The sequence below is a fragment of the Mixophyes fleayi genome, chromosome 5 (genome assembly GCF_038048845.1).
Source record: "Mixophyes fleayi isolate aMixFle1 chromosome 5, aMixFle1.hap1, whole genome shotgun sequence".
NCBI lineage: Eukaryota > Metazoa > Chordata > Amphibia > Anura > Limnodynastidae > Mixophyes > Mixophyes fleayi.
The window spans coordinates 84,082,235-84,102,971 of NC_134406.1; the positions used below are offsets into that span (position 1 = coordinate 84,082,235).

The 20,737-nt window shown below is 38.2% G+C and overlaps 1 protein-coding gene across 7 annotated transcripts in view; it reads right to left on the reverse strand.

Annotated features, from left to right (window-relative positions):
• Positions 1 to 20,722, reverse strand: part of ZDHHC3 (zDHHC palmitoyltransferase 3) — a 44,293-nt gene extending 23,571 nt beyond the window's left edge. Inside the window, exons 1-6 of one of the 7 annotated variants that reach the window (XM_075212493.1) lie at positions 20,565 to 20,722; positions 16,467 to 16,511; positions 15,733 to 15,805; positions 14,648 to 14,978; positions 3,977 to 4,101; positions 1,550 to 1,646 (exon numbers count right to left, since the gene is read on the reverse strand). In XM_075212493.1, the coding sequence (XP_075068594.1) occupies positions 1,550 to 1,646; positions 3,977 to 4,101; positions 14,648 to 14,950 (525 nt within the window). In that variant the 5' untranslated portion in view covers positions 14,951 to 14,978; positions 15,733 to 15,805; positions 16,467 to 16,511; positions 20,565 to 20,722. Of the gene's footprint in view, positions 1 to 1,549; positions 1,647 to 3,976; positions 4,102 to 14,647; positions 14,979 to 15,732; positions 15,806 to 16,466; positions 16,512 to 16,837; positions 16,882 to 20,552 lie in introns of those variants that run through there. The other 6 variants (XM_075212491.1, XM_075212492.1, XM_075212495.1 and 3 more) reach the window with 6 other exon arrangements.
• Positions 20,723 to 20,737: the final 15 nt, after the last annotated feature.

Genomic DNA, 20,737 nt, shown 5'->3' on the forward strand with positions numbered 1-20,737 from the left:
TACAGCATTTATCTTTGCTATACACCACTACTATCATCATCACCAATTTATATAGCGCCAGCAAATTCCGTAGCGCTTTACAATTGGGGACAAACATAGTAATAGACAATACTGAGTAATACAGAGAAGAGGTGAGAAGGCCCCGCTTGCAATCTTCTATGTAAAGTAGCCTTCAGTTGCTATAATTCTGCCTGAATTGTAGGATTTTCATTGATCTAGAAATTAGTCTTCTTTAAAGCCATAAATTGACCAACTTTTTAACAACTGACAAAGGTGTAACTGAGGGGTATGACAAGGTGAAAGTGGAAGTGTCTAAAACGAAAAGGGCGTGAGGCGTAACTACAAAACTCCATGCCTGGGTGCAAACATTGCTAGTTACGACTCTAATGAACTCAAAACATGGCATGTCCATGCACAGAGGCAATGGAATAAAGCGGTGCCGCTATCAATATATAAACTAGGATTACAGCATCCACTTAATGGTGAATTTCTCTTCACATGCAGCAAAGGGTGTCACCGTTTATTTACAAGTCAATGTGGACAATCTCTTAACTTGCTATTTTATAGTCAGAACAAGGAAAACTACAACAACACAATGGCGAAACCTTCTGGCAAAGAGGATCAGTCTTCTTTTGAGAAAATACTTTTACCAGGTGTAGTATGATTTGATCGTCTAAGCTCCACAAATTGGAACAAAGCACAGAAAAGCTATGAAAGACTCCTCATGAGATCACTCCATGGGGTATCATTACTAAACTGCGGGTTTGTGGAGATGTTACCTATAGCAACCAATCAGATTCTAGCTGTCATTTTGTAGAATGTACCAAATAAATGAAAGCTAGAATCGGATTTGTTGCTACAGACAACATCTCACTTTTTCAGACCTGCAGTTTAGTAAATATACCCCCATATATTGTTATCTTCACTCCCCTTTTTACACCACAGCTAATGAAGGAAGGAAGCCACACAGGAGTGAGGAGAAAGTAAGTAACTGGTCCTCTTTAGCATGCAAAAGGCTTTAAAGCACAGAAAGAATTGTACCACTTCTCAAAAGAATGTGATCTCCGGGGTCAGTTTCACTGAAGCCTATGGGAAATACTTTTTACTAGTCCCCGGTAAAATGTATAACAAAAATGAATTATGTATGGAAGCATGCAGAGAAAAAGGTTGTTTGTACAGAATATGTTATGTCTAAATATCGACATCGTAAACCCAAAGGAACTATTTTGCATATACAAGTTCCTTTCTATAAGTAACAGTTGAATAGATACACTCTCTAATACAGTGTATCCAGAGGTATCTGTATCTGAACATTGGAGTTCTAGCTTGAGAATTAAAACCAGACTTAACCTGTGAAGCATCTCAACTCCCACTCCGCCAGCACATGTAGCATACGGGAATAAGCTTTACTGCCACACGTTATGCTGCTCTTACTTTTACACAACAGGGTATTACTTAGGTAGCACTTATAAACATTAGTTTGGGCGTTTACTAGCATTAACGGGGTCCACATTTCTCATTTGGGTGTAAAAGATGTTTAAATACTCACAGTAAACAAAACAAAGAATTTCTGGTTGTTCTCTCCCACACAGTTGTTGACCCATGGGCAATGGTGATCCATTTTTCGAATGCATCTCTTGCATACGCTGGAAAAGAAATTCAAATCTGTAACAAGCATTTGCAGATGCACGAAACTAATCTGTCTTGAGACCGATACCTAGAAACAGGTCACTAATACATTGGGAAGGCCCAACACCTTTAATCTGTGAACCTAAACCTGCACCTTTAAACCAGCCATCCTGTTTTATCACTTTGCACAATAAGTGGTGAGACATACTTGTCTCATGTTCTCAGACAGAAAAAAGGAATCTGGATAGAGGCAGCCCTCATATTTAGGAATGCAGATGATGTATGTTTATAGAATTGTCCAATGAATCATGTGACATAATTACTCACCAAATGTAGTGGCATACATTATACATCTAGCCATGTCACTTGTACGACTATATTCACATATAGCCAATTCAGTTGTGCACTGTGTATTGTACTTTTTCCTGATTAATAATCTGCAATTACACAATCAACTGGTGCAATCCTATAGAAGTTTTTTTCCTTTAAATAGAAAGTGAAGTACCTTATAAAGCATACATCTGATCATTATCTCCTTTTTAAAATCTCTGTGGGGGAGCAACTAGTATGGCTGACTGGCTAGACTAGGCTTACCATCTATCATCTGGATACATTTCATACGATCGATCCAGCTAATGAAGTATTGTTCCACTATTCTCATACCTGCTGCTATACTCCGATTTGATCAGTGCTAAGCGGAACTCTCCTTCAATTATATTACTAGACCATCGGGTGTATACCACCAGGAAAAACCCGTATAGAGATACCAGGTTGAATCCTTTGACATTATTGCACCAATTGGACTTGTATAGTAACAAGTGGAATACCGTTGTACCATCACTGTGCCTATCATTAGAACAACCTGTTTTAGTGACATCAACTTGGATTCTTCCATATTGCTTTCAGCTGATTATAGGACCTAATAATATCATTCCAACACTGCAGTGTTCAACTTGGAATCACCAATATATCACCAACTGTGAGTAGCTGGTTTATTACCCAGCATTATGATCAACGCTCAAACCGGTTGATTTTTGCAATGCACACCAAGCTGACTATATTCTTTATCTCATTACCATACTTTTCAGCTCTTTGCCACTCTGGAATTGTACCGTTTTTATATATTTCAATCTTAATTTTCTGTATTTTTATATCTGTGATTGTTTGTTTATATGTAATATTCTTCATGTATGCTACATGATAAAATTGTTCTTATTTTGGTATTAAGATCCCTTTTAGGATCTACATTAATAAATGTGATTTATATTTATTTTATAATTTCCTGGTTTTTCCTCCTTCTATGCAATAGAATGTGACTCCTTTCCGTTTTTCTATATGGTTTTCATTGTTTATTAGTGCAGACACACTTTCTTTTTTAGTATTATTGGTTTAGGTATATTCACTACCTTGTGACTGCAGCTTTTTGGTACTCATAAAATATCATTACAACCTTATAGCGCCATCAGGGAATTGAGTTTGTATCGGTGACACGATAGAGATACTAGATTGTGTGTGTGTCTCTCTTGGTCACCTTTTTCATTCTCATAATTTTTTCTATTATTTGTTACATGTCTGGTACTTAATAAGGAAATACTACTACAGAGGGCTATCAATATTACATTTCTGTTGATTCATATATCATAATATTGAGTAAACAAAGTTTTTCTTTATTATTCCACAAACAGCCAAGAATCTCCTCACAGAGTGAAAGCCTGTGGACTAGTTTGGAGAACTACATCCATCTAATAATCTTTTATTATTTTGTTGTTTCTTTGTATTTGTGCGAGCCATTCCTGGATTATATTTACACTGCTCAGGTGCTGGTCTGCAGCAGCATTCATTCTGCTTTTCTCTGAGGTCAGCCTGTCACAGCACCCAACAGAAATCAAATGCAGACAAGAGTAATTGTACACATGGGAAGAAGTTAGGCTCAATTACCTTTTAACAATGGCAAACTATAGGTTGAAATTTAACTAATTTAGTTGTGATATTCCACTGTCAAATCCGGTAATTCTGCTTAAATTATTTACCTCTACTCACCTTTCTTAATTACCAATTTTCTCAAAAACCATTTAGGTGTGTCTCAAAACTGCTGGTCAGATTTTCCATAATACAAGTAATAAATACGGTATATCTTTAATCTAGCAAACTAGCTCCAAGGTTCAATTATGGAAATGTTTTAAGTAGTAAATTGGAAAGCTCTGCCCTAAAAATCCCTCCTCAACTGAGATTAATTACCTCATGTTAGCAAAAAAAATCTTTTCCACTCTAATTACATAAAATGACTCTTTGCTTTTAGCATTAGAATTATATTTGAGAGGAATTTGACAGAATGGCGAAACAGTACCTGCAGTGGTGAGCCCTGTCAGGCTTGATGCTGCAGCATTTCGGGCATTTGTAAACCACCTGCCCTGGTTTCAATTGCAAACTTTCAATAAATTCCTTTGTGGCATTTCCTTTAGCAACAGCACCCTAAATAAAAGCAACAAAAAAGCATTACTACAAATCAAAATAAATTTAAAGTTTCATCTAATAGATACACTTTACTAGTCTTCTCCTTACCCTAACCTGAGCACTGGGGGCTGTACCATGCAGCCGATTTTCCCGGAATTCCTCCGATTCCGTTTACAGCCATGATCAAAAACTGGGCAGGTAGGCATGCGTAGGAGGACCGATCACAAACTGCAACAAGAAGACTGCGGCTTGTAATTGGTCCTTCTGCTCACACCCTTCTCATCCTATTTTAAGGTGGCAAACAGAATTGATTTGTCAGTTCTATATTACAGAATGGAGAAGTCCTGAGTAAAGTGGCTGCATGGAGCAGCCCTGCGCCTCCAGATAGAAGAAGAAGGTGGTAAGTAAACTGTATTGAGCAGGTGGAAGTGCAGCTTTAATATACTTTTATCACTTTCAGTTTTGGGACAAGAGATTGTTAAACCATAAGTCATAAACTACAATCAATTCAGAGGAGGGCTACAAAACAATACTTATCACAAAATAATGAATAGCTTTACATATCATTTAGTGTGAAGATAAAATAGAAACATTTAATTATACCAAGGATATTAACAAAGGTGAATATTTTTAAATAGTAGAATTTTAGGGAGAGGGAAAGTTGGGGTGAGGTACCCAGAAAAAACAAACAAACAAAAAAAAAAAACACTGATTTTTGTTTGCCTCTCCATAAAAAAATCATCAATGTTTCAGGTTCAGTACATCCTGCAGAGCCCCATCACGTAAGCCTCCAATAGAGCAACGAAGTGAATTAAATCAGCCACATAGAGGAAATTAACACAAAAATTCAAACGACAAACAAATCACACCCCCCCCTCCCCAAAACAAATACACAATGGTACTGAAATGGGCAGAGTTGATGGAACAACAAGATATTTTCTACCAAATTATAGACTTAAAAAATTACATATGGACACAGTGAAAGTTAATTCGTTATGTCTTAAAGGGCACTTGTGAAGATTCTGGGTTTTCTGGCCCAATTCTACCCACTTCACGCTGGCTGGCCACCCACAGGTGCTTTCCTATGCCAAGGAAGTCTACCCAGTACCTTTTAAGGGTCTTATTAGTCACTCATGCAAATGTAGTTAAAAAGTAAAACAATACATTTATTGTAATGAAAACAACACTAAAATAATATGTACACATAGCAAATAAATGCCATACAGGTTTACCACATTATCTGTCCCTTACCCCACTAGCTTAAGGAGTTACAGTCATCTGGCAAGTCCACACTTGACAACCTGTGGATCTGCTCATTTATTTCACTGGTAGAGAACAGTTACTCTAAAAACCAGCCACCCATCAGCTTCCAGTCCCAAAATGAATATCCTCCCCCCCCAGAGTGGCTCCTTATATCAAGGGTCTAATTTCCACAGTGTTTTCCCCTTCCTGGGCAAACCCCTGGGTCTATACTTCTTAACCATTGGTGGGTGCTGTAACAGGGGCTTGGAGGGGGAGTGGAGATGAGCTGTACTTCCACAGGTCCCCTACTGGGCTCTAGACAAAATGTCTGAACTAGTCATGTTGAGAACAATGGATACTAATTGGCCTTCCACCTCACATGCATCCTGCAATTTGATCCTTACCCATGACCCACCTGGCTTCACTTTAAGGACAATAACTAACAGCTTCTATGCAATATCAACAAGATACAATACACAATATACATATTTACAATGAGCTACAATATCCCCATGTAATTAGACACTACAGTGGTACTCTTGAGCTGGGAAACAAAAGCAAGGGCTATAAAAAGTGCATGGTATAATCCACATTTTGTGAGAAACGAGGTACATGCTGGTTACGGTGTTATCAATTTTGTTTCGTCACAGCACTTGTTATCACATAAAGTAAAGGCAGACATCTTTAGTGCTGAAGCAATATTTATGAAGATGCAACCCACTTTTCCTTTGAAAATAGTGTTTAACATGAATATTGATGCAGCCCACAAAATGCCTGACTCCTCCTTGTGCAAGAGAGATGTGGGTGGGTGTCAAATAAGGGAAGGAAAATGAGCCACAAACACACAGTAAGATTCTTAAAAAAAACTCTTAAAAAGGAATATAATTAAGAAAGACCAATAACTCAAAATAAAAATTATCATAAATCACAGCACTGGGGTCATAAGTTCGATTCCCGAACATGGCCTTATCTGTGTGGAGTTTGCATGGGTTTCCTCCAGGTGCTCCGATTTCCTCCCACACTGCAAAAACATACTAGTAGGTTAATTGGCTACTACTAAATTGACCTTAGTTTCTCTCGGTTTGTGTGCGTTAGGGAATTTAGACTGTAAGCTCCAATGGCGCAGGGACTGATGTGAGTTCTCTGTACAGCATTGGAATTAGAGGCACTATATAAATAAATGATGATGATGATGAAGAATGTATATTTCTAGCACTGAATTCATACACTGATTACTTAGGGAATATCAGTAATTCAGTAATTACTGACTCGACCATACACTGCATTGTGGGTGGCCCCACAATTATTTATTTGGAGTTATTAAAATCTCAACTGGAAAATCAGGTTGGTCCATGAACCAAATTGGTGCATGTGTGAGGTCATCAGATGACCTAGAAATTATATGAGCTTATTCAAGGGATAACTCCACCAAAACGGATTGTAGTACAAAGAATTATAATAAAAACTGACCTCATACTTACCTGAAGAGCACCATTTGCCTTATCCACTGTATCTAATGGTCCCACACCATACTCCACTCTCCTCTTACTATTCAGCCTGTTTGAGGCAAGCAGAGCGATTGTCAGTATCCTTCCCCCATGAACCTCCCATTCAGGTGAATATGAAGCTCATGGGGAAGATGCATTGAGAACTATAGATGCTCACTGACGCCCGTGAAGTGGTTTTGAATCTGGATTAGCTTTGTGTTTTGGCAAAACCGCCCTTGTGTGTTTTGGATCTGTATTTTTTTTTTAGAAAAATTGTTAAAATATGCTAAAATCACATAATTTTGCTCTTTTTTTGATCCTAGATTATTATTAAACTCAATAACATTAAATTCAAATTATTTGCAGTCAATTTTGACCACCTCACAGGTCACAATATTATTTTCATACACTTTCGGACAAATACTGCAGCGACCTGGCTGGATGCTAAGCGACAGAGCAATGACTCAAACACACGCCAGTTCCTAGCACATCTAGGACACATTGGCACACAGCAGTGGCAGGAAAGAAAAGTGGTGCAAGATGGAATGGTCCTTGAGCCCTCCCACCCATCCTTATGTTGGATCTTAAAAAGGACATGCACACGTTAACAAACCAAACACTTCAGCCACAAAAGTGCCACTCCTTGTGGGTGAAGTGCTTGATTTGTTTGGGGCCCCCACACAACAAGGTAACAGGGGGCTAAAGGCACCTAAGGTAACAGTGCTGTTAATTAACTCTACTGTGGCAAGATGTTGTTGTCATCATCGTCAGCCTCATCCTCACACTCATCAGTGTGTACATCATCCTCAAACATTATTAATTCATCACCGCTGGAATCCACCGTTAGGGAAGTCACAGTATTTTGATGTAATTGGCGGGAAAGGCCTTCCTCATGGAACTTGAAGTTCATTTTTATGAACATCATCTTTTCCACATTTTGAGGAAGTAGCCTCCTACGCAGAATGCAAACAAAGTTCCCGATTGTGCTACAAACTCTTTCAGAGTACACACTGGAGGGTGGGCGGCTTAGGCAGTGCAAAGCGAGTTGGTACATGGGTCTCCAAATTCCCTTCTTTTCCTCACAGTATGTAAAGGGACTGTCAGTTGTGTCTATTTCTATGTGGTCATGAAAATAATAAGTAGGATGAGGTGGAGTTATGGCAGAGGTCTCATGTTTTTTAGTCAATTCTTTTAGACCAGATGTCAAAATTCGGTGCCGAGTCATCTGCGTCATCCCTGGGTCTCTTGGAAAAAGCTAAGTTTTTAACTAGCAGCAGTTGAGTGAGAAACTGAAGGAGGAGACGCCGTAATGGCACGTAACACTTGAGCTGTCATCCTGCTCACCAGGAGCTCCATGCATCTCTTCAGAACTGGGTCAGTTGGAAACAAAGAGAACACATAGCTCTTAAACCGAGGATCAAGCACAGTCGCCAAAATATAGTGATCCGATTTCAAGATTTTGATAACTCTTAGATCCTGGCGAAGTGAATAAAGTACTTGATCTACAAGTCCGACATACTTAGCATAATTGCTTTGTTTAATCTCCTCCTTCAGTTTCTCAAACTGCTTTTCCAAAAGTCTAATTAAGGAAATCACTTAATTCAAGCTAGCAGTGTCTGAACTCACTTCACAGGTGACTACTTCGAATGGTTTCAGCACCTTGCACAACACAGAAAGTATTCTCCACTGCGCTTGACAAAAATACATCCCCTCTCCTTTCCCAATGTTATGGCTTGTGGAGTAAGAGTGGATGGCTTTTCGCTGTTCCTCCGTCCGCAGAAGCATATACAGGGTGGAATTCCACCTTGTTACCACCTCTTGCTTCAGTTGGTGGCAGGGCAAATTAAATTGCTCCTGCAGCTGCTGCAATCTCCTACACACTATTGTCGAATGCCGGAAATGTCCAGATATTTTACGGGCCACAGACAGCATCTGTTGCACATCCCTGTTAATTTAAAAAAAGCTCTGCCCACCAAGTAGATTGTGTGAGCAAAACAGGGTATGTAATGGAATTCACCCAGCTGTAATGCTATCACAATATTGGTGGCATTATCAGAAATGACATATCCTGAGGAGAGTCCAAGCGGGATAAGCCATGTTGCCATGATATCCCTTAGTTTTTCTAACAGATTGTCAGCTGTATGTCTCTTAGTGAAGCTGGTGATACACAGAGTAGCCTGCCTCTGACAAATGTGACGTGCTTGGATACATGCTGCTGCTGCTGTTCCTGCTGGTGAAGGCGAATCACCAACCCAGTGGGCTGTCACAGTCATATAATCTTTAGTTTGCCCAGTTCCGCTTCTCCACATCTCTGTGGTTAAGTGTACAGTGGGTAGAATGGCATTTTGTAGCCCAATAATTACATTTTTACGAACCCTCTGGTAGAGGTGAGGAATAGCTTTTCTAGTAAAATGGTGGCGTGATGGAATTTGGTAACGGGGACACAAGACCTTAAGTAACTGTTTAAAACCAGCTGCATTAATAGTGGATATTGGACGCAGATCTAATACTAGCATAGTTGCCATGGCGTCTGTGATCCGCGTTGCGACTGGGTGACAGCTTTCATACTTGCTTCCTCTTGCAAAGGATTGTTTAACAATCAATTGTTGTAAACTACTAGCAGTCTTCTTCTTGGTCTGCTTCTGGGATGAAGATTCACCCCCAGTAGCAGCAGCAGCAGCAGCAGCAGCAGCAGCAGTGGGACTAGCACTCAAAAATTCTTCTGAGGAATCCAGGATAGTGGAGGAGTCATCGAGCCTTAGCAATGTGGATGCAAGAGTAACTCCGATCGCTACAGAGGATATTGACGAGGACGGTTTGTGGGTGTAGATTACAGGCGTCGGGATGTAGGTGAGAGAATGGTCCTATCTGATGATGGACTGCTTGTTGTTATTTTTTTAGCATAAGTTTCTGATTTTCCCAACACCTTACCATGAACTTGCATCAAATGGTGCAACATGGATGAGGTTCCTAGATGGTTAAGATCCCTACCTCGACTGACTGTGGCTTTACATATGCTACAAATGCTGTCAGGATTTGGGTAAAACTTATTCCACACATAAGTGGATTTTTTGGTCTTATGTCCAGGCATGACAATGGCCTTCTTCTTATCACATGCCAGAACTGCTTCCACCAGTGCAGGATTTACACAAACATCATCATCCTCATCAAAATCCTCATTAGCGCCCTCGTCGGCTACACAAATATCCCCCTCATCCTGTTGCAATTCCAAAGTGGCATCCTCAATTGGTGTATCACCAGCTACACTCTGTTCAGGCACACATCTGCAGTAATGCTAAAAGGGGCCTTCTTTATGGGTACACTATCAGAATGATCACAATTACACATAGCACTCGTGGATGGACTCTCCTCAGGGATTGGTGTAATTTCTGAATCTGAGCATATATTTTCCTCTTATGCCTTACTGTTTTCTTCCAGCTCGGCTTTTACACGTAAAAGTATTTGGTCACCACTTTTGGAGTCCGAATGACAAGGTCTTGCTTGGTCAAGACTGACCTTACAAGAAGATGCTTCAGTGACAGATGCAGAACTCGCACTCATAGAGAAAGGCGAAGGCCTCATTTTTTCTTTGCCACTGCGTGTGTAGAATGGCATGTTGGCAATTTTTTTTTTTTCTGCAGATAACTTTGCCTGGATTACAGGGTTTTTTTTCTTGACCAAGGTAAAATGTGTTTTTTTACATTTTTGTTTGCCTGAATTAAAAACACTATGCACTTTTACATAGGCTTTACCAGATGACGTAGAGGGATTACTATCATCATGACTGGTGCCAGCAGCTGCTTGGTGCTCCTGCTCTTCTTTGTACTGCTTTGAATCCATTTTGATAACACCGTACACTTTTTGGTGCAAATTCAGAAGAAAAGCCTGCCGAGCCTAGTATTTGTATTTCAGCAATGACAATTAGCAATGGAGCTCTCCTCTTTGTGCGTTACCTATATAACACAGTAGAATGTAACTGCAGAATTACATCAAGCCTGCCAGCACTAGTATTTGTATTTTTTAGCACTGAGATTTAGCAATGGAGCTCTCCTGAATGTCACTGTAGACTTGGTTGAACACTGCTACCCCCTCCTCTTTCAATTCTATCTATGTTGCTGCCCAACTGCTCTACAGACTGTGCTACCCCATTCTGTGTCCCTCTTTCAAATGGCGCTAGATCGCCGTGGAGGGCGGTATTTATAGATTTCAAAACTTGCGAGATGCGACGACATAACGATGATGTTTTGCCTCGTTTTCGATTTGAAAAAGCGCAAAAGTTTTGAGCATCTCCATTGAGAACCAATGTGCTTTTTTCAATCAGACTAAGCAGTGAGAGTAGAGTGTAACTTGGAAATGTCAAATCATGAGACCCCACTGGATCCAGTGAACAGAGCATAGCAGGTAAGAATGCTTTCATATTATATTTAAAAATGTTTTACTCTACACAAAAAATATTTTTAACTTTGGGTGGAGCTTTTCATTAGTATAGACATTCGGCTCAACATCTGTACGAGTATCTGTACAATAAAGATCCATTCATGCAACTAATGGCACAAACGACTTGACTGCATACCTTGTGGGCACCTTTAAAATCTATAAAAGAATATACGACTAGAACTGAAGTGTTACATGATTCCTGGTTTTCCAAATATGGTCTCCGTTTTTGCTATTGCTAATTTTTTCAGAATTTTGCAATATTTAGCATCCAGAGAAATCAAGTAGTGACAGTTTACAAACATGCCTCAAGTGACATAGGTATTCTGGTTTTCTTTTTCAAAATGATGGGAGTCTGTGAATTACCTTCAGATTTCATATATCAAGCATTATTCACATTTGTTTACTTCACTCTGTAGCCAAGACTACCGACAATTCAGTCAGTGGCATTAGCCACAATTTGTTAAACAAATACTGTACTATTATGCAAACACTTGTCTTCTTTGTTGAAAAATGTAAAGTAATCAGATTGTTTAATATATATATATATATATATATAAATAAATATAAAAGGCTCAAATGAGAAAATAAAGTATACCTATCTTAGAGCCTAATACTAAAAGATAACAATGCCAACTATCTGGTTTAAAATTAATAAATAAATTTAATAAATGTATATTAAGAAAATAACATCTAAAAACATTTTATTCTGACTGTATATCTTCAAAATAATTGTTTTGCATAAAAAATATAACGCATTATTTGCGTGGCCAAGTAATCCCTTGCTTTTTTTAACCCCTTATTCTCCCTCTTCACAAACTGCAGTATACTGGATGACCCAGATCAAAAGAAATTCAAATGTGATATGCTTTATCCTTTAGGACTTCGATAAATATAAAACAGGAACCAGAATACTCATGAGACAAGATTTTTTGTTTTGTTTTCAAAATCATGCTACATTCTGGGTGCTAGATGGAATATAGTATAGTATGTGACTGATGTAATTAATCCTGATATTTATAATAATAAGAAGCATTGGAAATAAAAGAACGGGAAAAACGGGATAATCCTAGTAAGACAAGGGCACAAGCAGGGGAGGGCTGGTAAAGTGTAGCCGGGGGGCAAGACTCGACTCGGCAGCCTATTAGGATAATTTTAAAGGAAAATAAATGCAGGTGGCCCAGTGACTCAGCCCAAGGAAGCCCACTATGGGACCCCCTGCCCCTCATCCCAGCCAGCTCCTGGGCGCAAGGGAGCTCTAGGGATACTAGATGGCATTTGCCATTGTTTTTAGTTATCAATTAGGTCCATGCAAAACACACACCCCCTCCCACAAAAAAAATAAATCTGTATAATCTTGCTCTCTCAAGCAAATATGAGTAGGTTTCTAAAGCGAATTATACTTATATCTATTATATCTATTATACTAGGTCAGTAAGGGAATAGGTTTCATTAAAATACACACCTTTTTGAGTAAATAGATACCTTGATAAGTGAGCTTTCAACAGCAATTATACTAAGCGGTTCTACTATGGCTGCTGTCATGCCTTTATGACATACTGCTAGAGAACATAAATAAGTATAAGCACTTCAAACAATGGATACTTTAACCATTTCAATTAAAAATCTTGTGGTGTAAGATACTCTTTTAAAGTCTTGCCTTAAAAATGCAACTTAATAAAGCGGGTTACATCTTAAGTACAGGGGTATTTTCACCATGGTGAACAAAACAACGTTTACTTTTACTTCGGTTGCATTCACACACATGCACTTGGAATATGGCTAAACCGCATGAAACACATGCTTTAGAGCGGAGGTGCTTGAACCCAGTCTTCAAGAGCTACCAACCAGTCATGTTTTCAGTATTTCTGTCTGTAAAAACAGGTGGGACAATTACTACAGCCAAATAGATTTATTAACCTGTGCATGATTAAAGTAATCCTGAAAACATGAACTGTTGGCAGCTCTTGAGGACAGAGTTTGGGCACCTCTGCTTTAGAGGCTGTTTAGTGATGCGATCTGAACACATTTTCCATGCGCTGCACTTTTACGAATACAATCCATTGTAACTGGAGCATGCACTGATACATGAGAAATAGGCTGTGCAGCAATACAATTTAAGTACACAATGGTGAACGAGCCCATAAGATACCATTTATCTTATTTGTAATGCACTTTTCTGGTGATTGTTTTCTGCTGGAAAGTGCATTGCAGTTAATAGGTGTGAACGAGCCCTTAATGTTATGTTGCCAATGCAACTTTAGAAATCTAGCTTCATTTTTATTTGAATACAATCTATGTATCCTAAAGGGCGATTGCCACAAACGATTAAAGCAAAATAGATTATCAGTTTTAATTGAATGAAGAATTATCTGTGGTCAGCAGTTACTTACCAGTCATTAGGTTATAAGCAATTGCATTCATTAAACAAATTACTTAATGTATAATCTAACCTGTATGCTGTGCAAACTAGAAAAAATACTTTCAATAAAGTATGTTAAAAATAAATAAAAATGATATAAAGTAGTTTTAAAATACATCAACATTTTTCCCTGGTGCAGGTGTCTAGATAGTTAATGGTTAAAATCTCTCTGCTCTTACCTGACCTGGAAAAGCTTTGGTCTAACCTAGGTGAAAGCCGAACAGAAAACCATTTAGACACAGACCGTTAAATTGCTGATTACTGAAATAACAAAACAGAACATGGACCTATATAATTAAGTTACCAAAAACTAGCTCTGCCTTGTTTAAAATGTCAACCTCACACAAAAGTGGTGTGGGACCCATCACCAGCATATTAAAATAAGTCCTTCACCACAGAAGAACGTTGGTGATCCAAAATGTCCTGAATTTATAACGTTGTCCATCCAAAAGAAAAACACCTTCGCAGTGATACTGCTGCCACTATGCTGAAGACCCCCTACTGTCACAGGTCAATCCTGTACCATTTTCATAGACCTTAGTGTGAACAGAAGCAGGGAAGATGTGCAATGTGCAGAAGTTTCACCGCAGGAAATTACTGTGGTTAGTGTGAGGAGAGTACAGACTATGCTGGTAGGAAAAGGTATCTAAATATATGTGCCATAAAAATAAAGGGGAACATTTACAATATTCTTCTTTTCTAATCTCTATCCACCACATTTTTTGAAATTCTTAATGGTGGAATGTCACTGATATTAAGGAGGACCTACTTGGAAGACAGCAGTAGGAGATTAAAGGAACATGATGGGGACGTATGACATAATTTGATTATCTTATTGTCATTTTGACTGTTAAAGTCAGAAGAGATTAAAATAATGAAATACAATCGAGTAGAGCTAGCTTTAATGTCAGACTTCACATTAGACCACGGACAGAGCTTATGCTCAATGAACCAACAACTATATCGCTGTCATACTTACAGGATCAGTGATCATAGCACGTAGATGTGAAGCCAAAGCCATGAATGCCAGCATGTTAAAGATAATCCCATTGATTGTGCTATAAATCAAGTTCTTGGATGGCAACAACATAACAAAAAGGACCACAAACTCAGCGTAGAAGACCAGAAACCAGGTAACCACGGCACACGCGATGCCGCAGCCATCCTTGATGAACCACACTTTATCCATGGAGTTATCCACGGGTGGTGGGACACACTTCTCTGGCTGGAGGTATTCTGCTTTCCTCTCAATGTCGCGGAACCGGTGGTTTGGAGTCAGCATGATAACTTTTATAGTCCATAGCTTTACCCTACAAGAGAAACTTAAAATTACTTTACATTGCTTTTACACACACGCACAGAGCATGTTATAAATATACTGAATATAAAATACTGTCATCTGAAATCTGAGATTATATAGGACATTGGCATAATTTCCCCCCAGAAAGTAATTTATAGAAAGGAGAAAAAAAAAATCTACTCTCTCAAGGACCTGCTCTATAGGAGAGATGAAGCCAATACATGTTTTGCTTTGTTTTTTTTATGCCCTTGTCAATTAATACAGCTTTTAGTTGCGGCATCTTAGCTTGGAAGTTCTCCCCTCTGACGTACCAGGGTCACATTAACATAGTGATAGGTGGGTGAGTCAATGAAAAAAAATCACACTATAATAAAAGGATATAAAATGGAGGAAATATTGAAACTGCAGAGAAGGTTTCTCTGTAAAGCTATATAATCAATGAACATTTGAGAAAATCATATCAAAACATATAACGCGTTTGATTGGCATCTTAGAGATGATTACATCATCAAGTTCGTTGAAACACAATAAACTCAAATGGAATAAGCAGTATCTTTAAAAACGATACTGCAACAAGAATGCTTGTAAAAACATGGATGGGTATGGACGCACTTTCAACAATGATTTTTAGCTTTGCATGCGTTAAAATGCACAGGTTAGCGTATAATTAAAATGCCAGTAGGTAAAGCACAGAGTACATTTGACAATGTAAAATCACTCATGACTATATCTCAATCTCTGAACCATCTTATCGTCTTACTTACGGTTTTGAAATACAATATGTACACAATGACTTCTACAGGCTGATGTAAACGGCTGCTAGGAGACTTTGTTTGACTTTCACATCAGAGTGGGGAAAGAGGGTGAATTATACATAAAACAAAATGTTGCTACAGTGAAAGTAGTATTCATGCCAGAAATATATAGGTTTACAAAAAAATCTAGTTCAAATCAAATATCTAACAGCATGTATTGGTAATGGGTAAAAATATCCACAAAGCTGTAGCATCCCCAGGTTTACCTACAAATAAATGACAGGGGTGGGTGCACATTGCCGGCCAATACAACCAGTACAATAACAAACCTCCTCTCCTCTCTAGGGGACGCAAGGGAAAATGAGCGGAGATTTGAGAAAGGCAATGTGTCTCCGCACACTGTTGCGGAGATACAACGTAGCTAAATTAATTCCACCCATAATGTAAATACACAGCTAGACAACATGGAACCTTGCCAGTTGTGTTTCAAATATTAATTAGCTTATACACCAATAACTACTCATTTGAGTTCTTCAACAGCAATTAGAAGATCACAGGTTGCTTTTCTGCATGAAAACTAAAGTAATGGTGTCTCTAACTCAATCATTGTTGCCAATAATATCTGAGCACCTTTAGAAAGAGGTAAAACAAAAAGGACTAGAGTTGTGATTTGCTAGCAATCAGTAAAATTAAATTAATTTAGCCTCAAATATTTACAATGACAGTCTACCTATTGCACTTACCTACTATGTCCATTGCTTTAAACGTTATCGTGACAGCTGCTTTGTCTAGAAGTAGAGACATTACTTCAAATGAATGAAGAGCAGATTACTTTGTACTTAGAAATTAGCACTTAACCCAGATTAAAAGGAAACAAAACTAGACTTCTAATACAGCCTCTCCAAGCTTAATAAAATATATTCTGAATTCCAAGCCACAAATACACATTTCAGAAATCAGTCATACGAAGCCACAGAAAAAGTTGTAACAATTCACAGATTCAAGACAAGAGAATTAAGTACAAGGAGAAATATTCAACCCAGAGACCAAGATAGGGAACCTGACGCAGAATTTATAGATCAGAAAATGTGAAGTCAAAGCACATAGCACAAACCTAGATCCACAGAAAATCCCTGTTAGAAAACTGTTGTCACAACCAGGAAGTAAGTTGCAGTTCTCCTTAGCAAGTCACTTCCTTAATTACACCTGTCCCAGCTCAACCCTGCCCTTCTTTCCTGCCCACACAGTGATTTCATTACCATACTATTTGAAAGCTAGAATACACTCCATAAAAGATACGCTGTAAACTGGCACATACACAGACGTTACTGCTATTACAGTAAAAGTAATTATTTTCATAGACTAAAGTTAAGTGCCTTGTAGCAGGTACAATTGTTAGTTTAATGGATTGGCACAAAAGACAAAATAGACTTTATTAGTACATCAGCAGCAGCAGCTATTTATATAGTGGTACTAATTCCGCAGCGCTGTACAGAGAACTCACATCAGTCCCTGCCCCATTGGAGCTTACAGTCTAAATTCCCTAACATACACACACAGACAGACATTTAGTTTATTTTAAATAAAACATGTGGGTATCCGTTTGCATTTAGATAACAGTGGAGCTGAACATGAAAAAAAAAAAAAAAAAAACACTTTTTTTTTTAAAAAAAAAACCTCTGCATAAAATGGGGACTTTGCACCAAATAATATCAGTTTTACAATCTGCATTTTCTCTGACTGATATGCCATGCATGATGATGTCTCAAATGGGCATCCTGAGAATTTCTATCATAAAAATACTTTCCTCTTATATATCAACCTTTTTAAATGGGCATAAGTTTTTTAGGTAGACTAGTCTTTAACCTAAAAAATGGTAAGATGTTTCACAGAAAGATTCCAGTACTGACTTTTGAATAATTTTCTGTATAAACAGAGCTCTTTAGACATTCAAGAAACAAATTCAAGATTATACTGCTAACTGTTCTCTAAAGTACAAAAAAATTAGCCACAGTTTAATATACCTACATAAGAATTCAGAGTAAAAGACACACGATGGATCATGCATTTGGGTACTGCACTGTAACATGAGATGGACTAAGGAGAGTAGGCAAGAATCAATACACAAACATGAGTGACTATCACGTATATAAGAAACGCAACCTAAATTGGAATGAAAACACAAGGGGCACACATAGTAGCCACAGACACAATAATCAATCTTGTGAACAGGCAATACATGCTTCTATATGAGGTTTACATAATTACACCAAATGCTTTTCCACTGCTTAAAACTCTGATATTACCAACCAGATGATATATTACCCAGGAGGCAAGTAAAATTTCCAAGTAAATAAAAGTTGCCTTATTGAATATTTCTACTAATAACGTTCACAAATATAAATGTAAATATAAATACTCATACACTGGCAGAACTTGAGATTGTTTGTGTTTGGGAGAGAGCTTCCCAAAGAGTGTTTTCAGCTGTAGGAAAAGCAGGTGTAAAGGTCCCTGGGGTTATGAATGGAGAGAGAAAGGCAGGCTACATTCATCACACCCATTCCAACCTACAAGACACTCTGCTGGTAATCAGTAGTTGCACCTGTATGGTGCTGGTAAAAAGCTGTGAGGCCGTTCCCTCAGTCTCTCACTACCTGGGGAACAGGTCAGATGCCTGCTAAGAGACATTGCAATTTGTGACCTGTAAGTAAGTGTGTGTGTGTGTGTGTGTGTGTGTCAGTCAACATTAGACCCTTCACTTTAAAGACAGTGTTCATGTCTTATTAATAAGCTGGACAGGTTAGGACTTTTGTTTATTTTTTTCAAGCTGCTAAATAAAACTAGTACATGGCTACTTGCACCAAGGCACTAGACTGGTGTGATACTGTTTGGCTGAGGCATAGGAAGTGCAGTCGTTTACACCAGGAACGGCACTCCTAACCCAATTTTGCACTAAAATATATTAATCTATAAATGTATTACATAACCTATTGTTCAGGCAAAGCAATCTATGTTAACATAAAAGATCAGCGTGAACAGGCCTTAAGATTAGTCATCTTCACATTACCATTCAGTTCTGCTATATTTTTTTCCTTTTATGGACTAGTCGAAAAAAAACAACTCTGATTATGACAATTAAATTGATTATTCTATTGCATGATGTATGCTAGCAGATGCATGTGACCTTTTACTGTGGTGCAATGCAATACCAGTCTTCCTTCCTACAATGTCGGTCACCAAGGGATACTTTGACAGTGGACTGTAAATGAACCTGAGCTATAAAACACTTAGTTCTTATCTTCTATGTCATTATCTCATGACATTAAGAGACAAGTTTTCTGCAAAGTTAGAAATACCAGGGGACATGCACAATAAAGTGCAGAAAAAAACCCCATTACAAATGTGTCACCAAATAAAGAAAATGTGGAAAGTGGTCAAAAAATACATTTGTGACAGAACGCCAAGGAAAAGGGAAGCGTAATGATATCTCGTTTAAATTCAGTTTACACTTCACTGTTCATTTCATCAAGCTGTAAAACTAAAAGTTATTCCTGAAAATCATTTGTCATATTGTCAGTTAAGAGCAGTAAATTTATTTACAGTATTGGGTCTATGCTGAACTGTAAACAGAAGAAAAATTGTTTGTATGTACTATACAGTCTGCTCTTATCTCTTAAATAAAGTAAAACCATGAACATCACCTGAAAGGTGCCTTCAAAAGTAATTTGACATTATGACAACATATACTTTGTGACTTAACTGCTATAGATAGAAACGAAAGGTTTGAACCCAGTCACCTTAGCATATGATTTGTGCATTCCCACTGCTTTTTGGACGATTGTTCATTGCAGACCTATGAATCAATAATCCTTACAATTAACTGTGCGTGTCGCCATCTTCAAAACAGTACACCTATACAGAGAAAATAGCATGTATGCTTCCCTTACTCAGTGCACAAACCATTGCTCACACATCTAGAATACTCTCCAACAAGATACAAATGACTGAGGTCTCTATTCTGTAAACTAATTCAACTTCCAAATATAGTAAAAATAACTCACTACTTATGTAAGATAATATAACCATACTCAACTGTTGATAAGTGTATGGGAAGGCTTAACACAGAGCACACACATTTTTTGACACTATGGCAATTACTATATATAATCCTTAAACACATGATGATATACCCTAGTAGGGTTTGCTTTACCTAATCTTTTATAAAAAGCATGTAATATATAGAAGCATAACTTATCCTGCACAAATAAGACTGATCACATGATCAGGTCATATGACCAGTTATTGCAGAAGTAATCACAAAATATTTAGAAATAATAAATTATAGGTGCAGATTACACACATTATATATATATATATATATATATATATATATATATATATATATATACACACACACCCCACACACAGGTGTGTTATACAGTATGTGGAAATTGTACACACATATAATGTAATATTTTTGAGGAAGGAAAGGGTGAAATAGTCCTGCAGTTAAACCTGTTTAACTAACACATATTCACATCCTCGAATGCATAAAATTACAAACACGTGTTTTTTTTTTTTATCGTACACAACATAGAGATTTATTGTATTACCCTACTGTAGTATACCTGAAATGATATGAATGCAGCAACTATCTTCCCATGCTTCAATCTACATATGACTAATGCAAGACCAATCATCACTAAGAGTCCGGGAGCTGGTGAAAGAGAACTATCACATGCCCATTCCCTGTTCTGGCTGCTCTAGGCTGACATCTATACTGCCATGCATTGTGCTGATACGAGCTCTGTACATTTCCATTTAAATACCTTACAACTTACAGACAATTTCCACTTCTCTCTTGCTCTTCTTAACAGGCCGGTGACAGGCCCCAGGTTCCCCGCCCACACTGGAGAGGGATGGAGAAGAGGGCACCTCCGCCGCACCCACCGCCGTACACAGGGCAAGCGGGAGGGTGGGGCCAACAGGAAGGCTTGGCAGTGCGCTGATGACG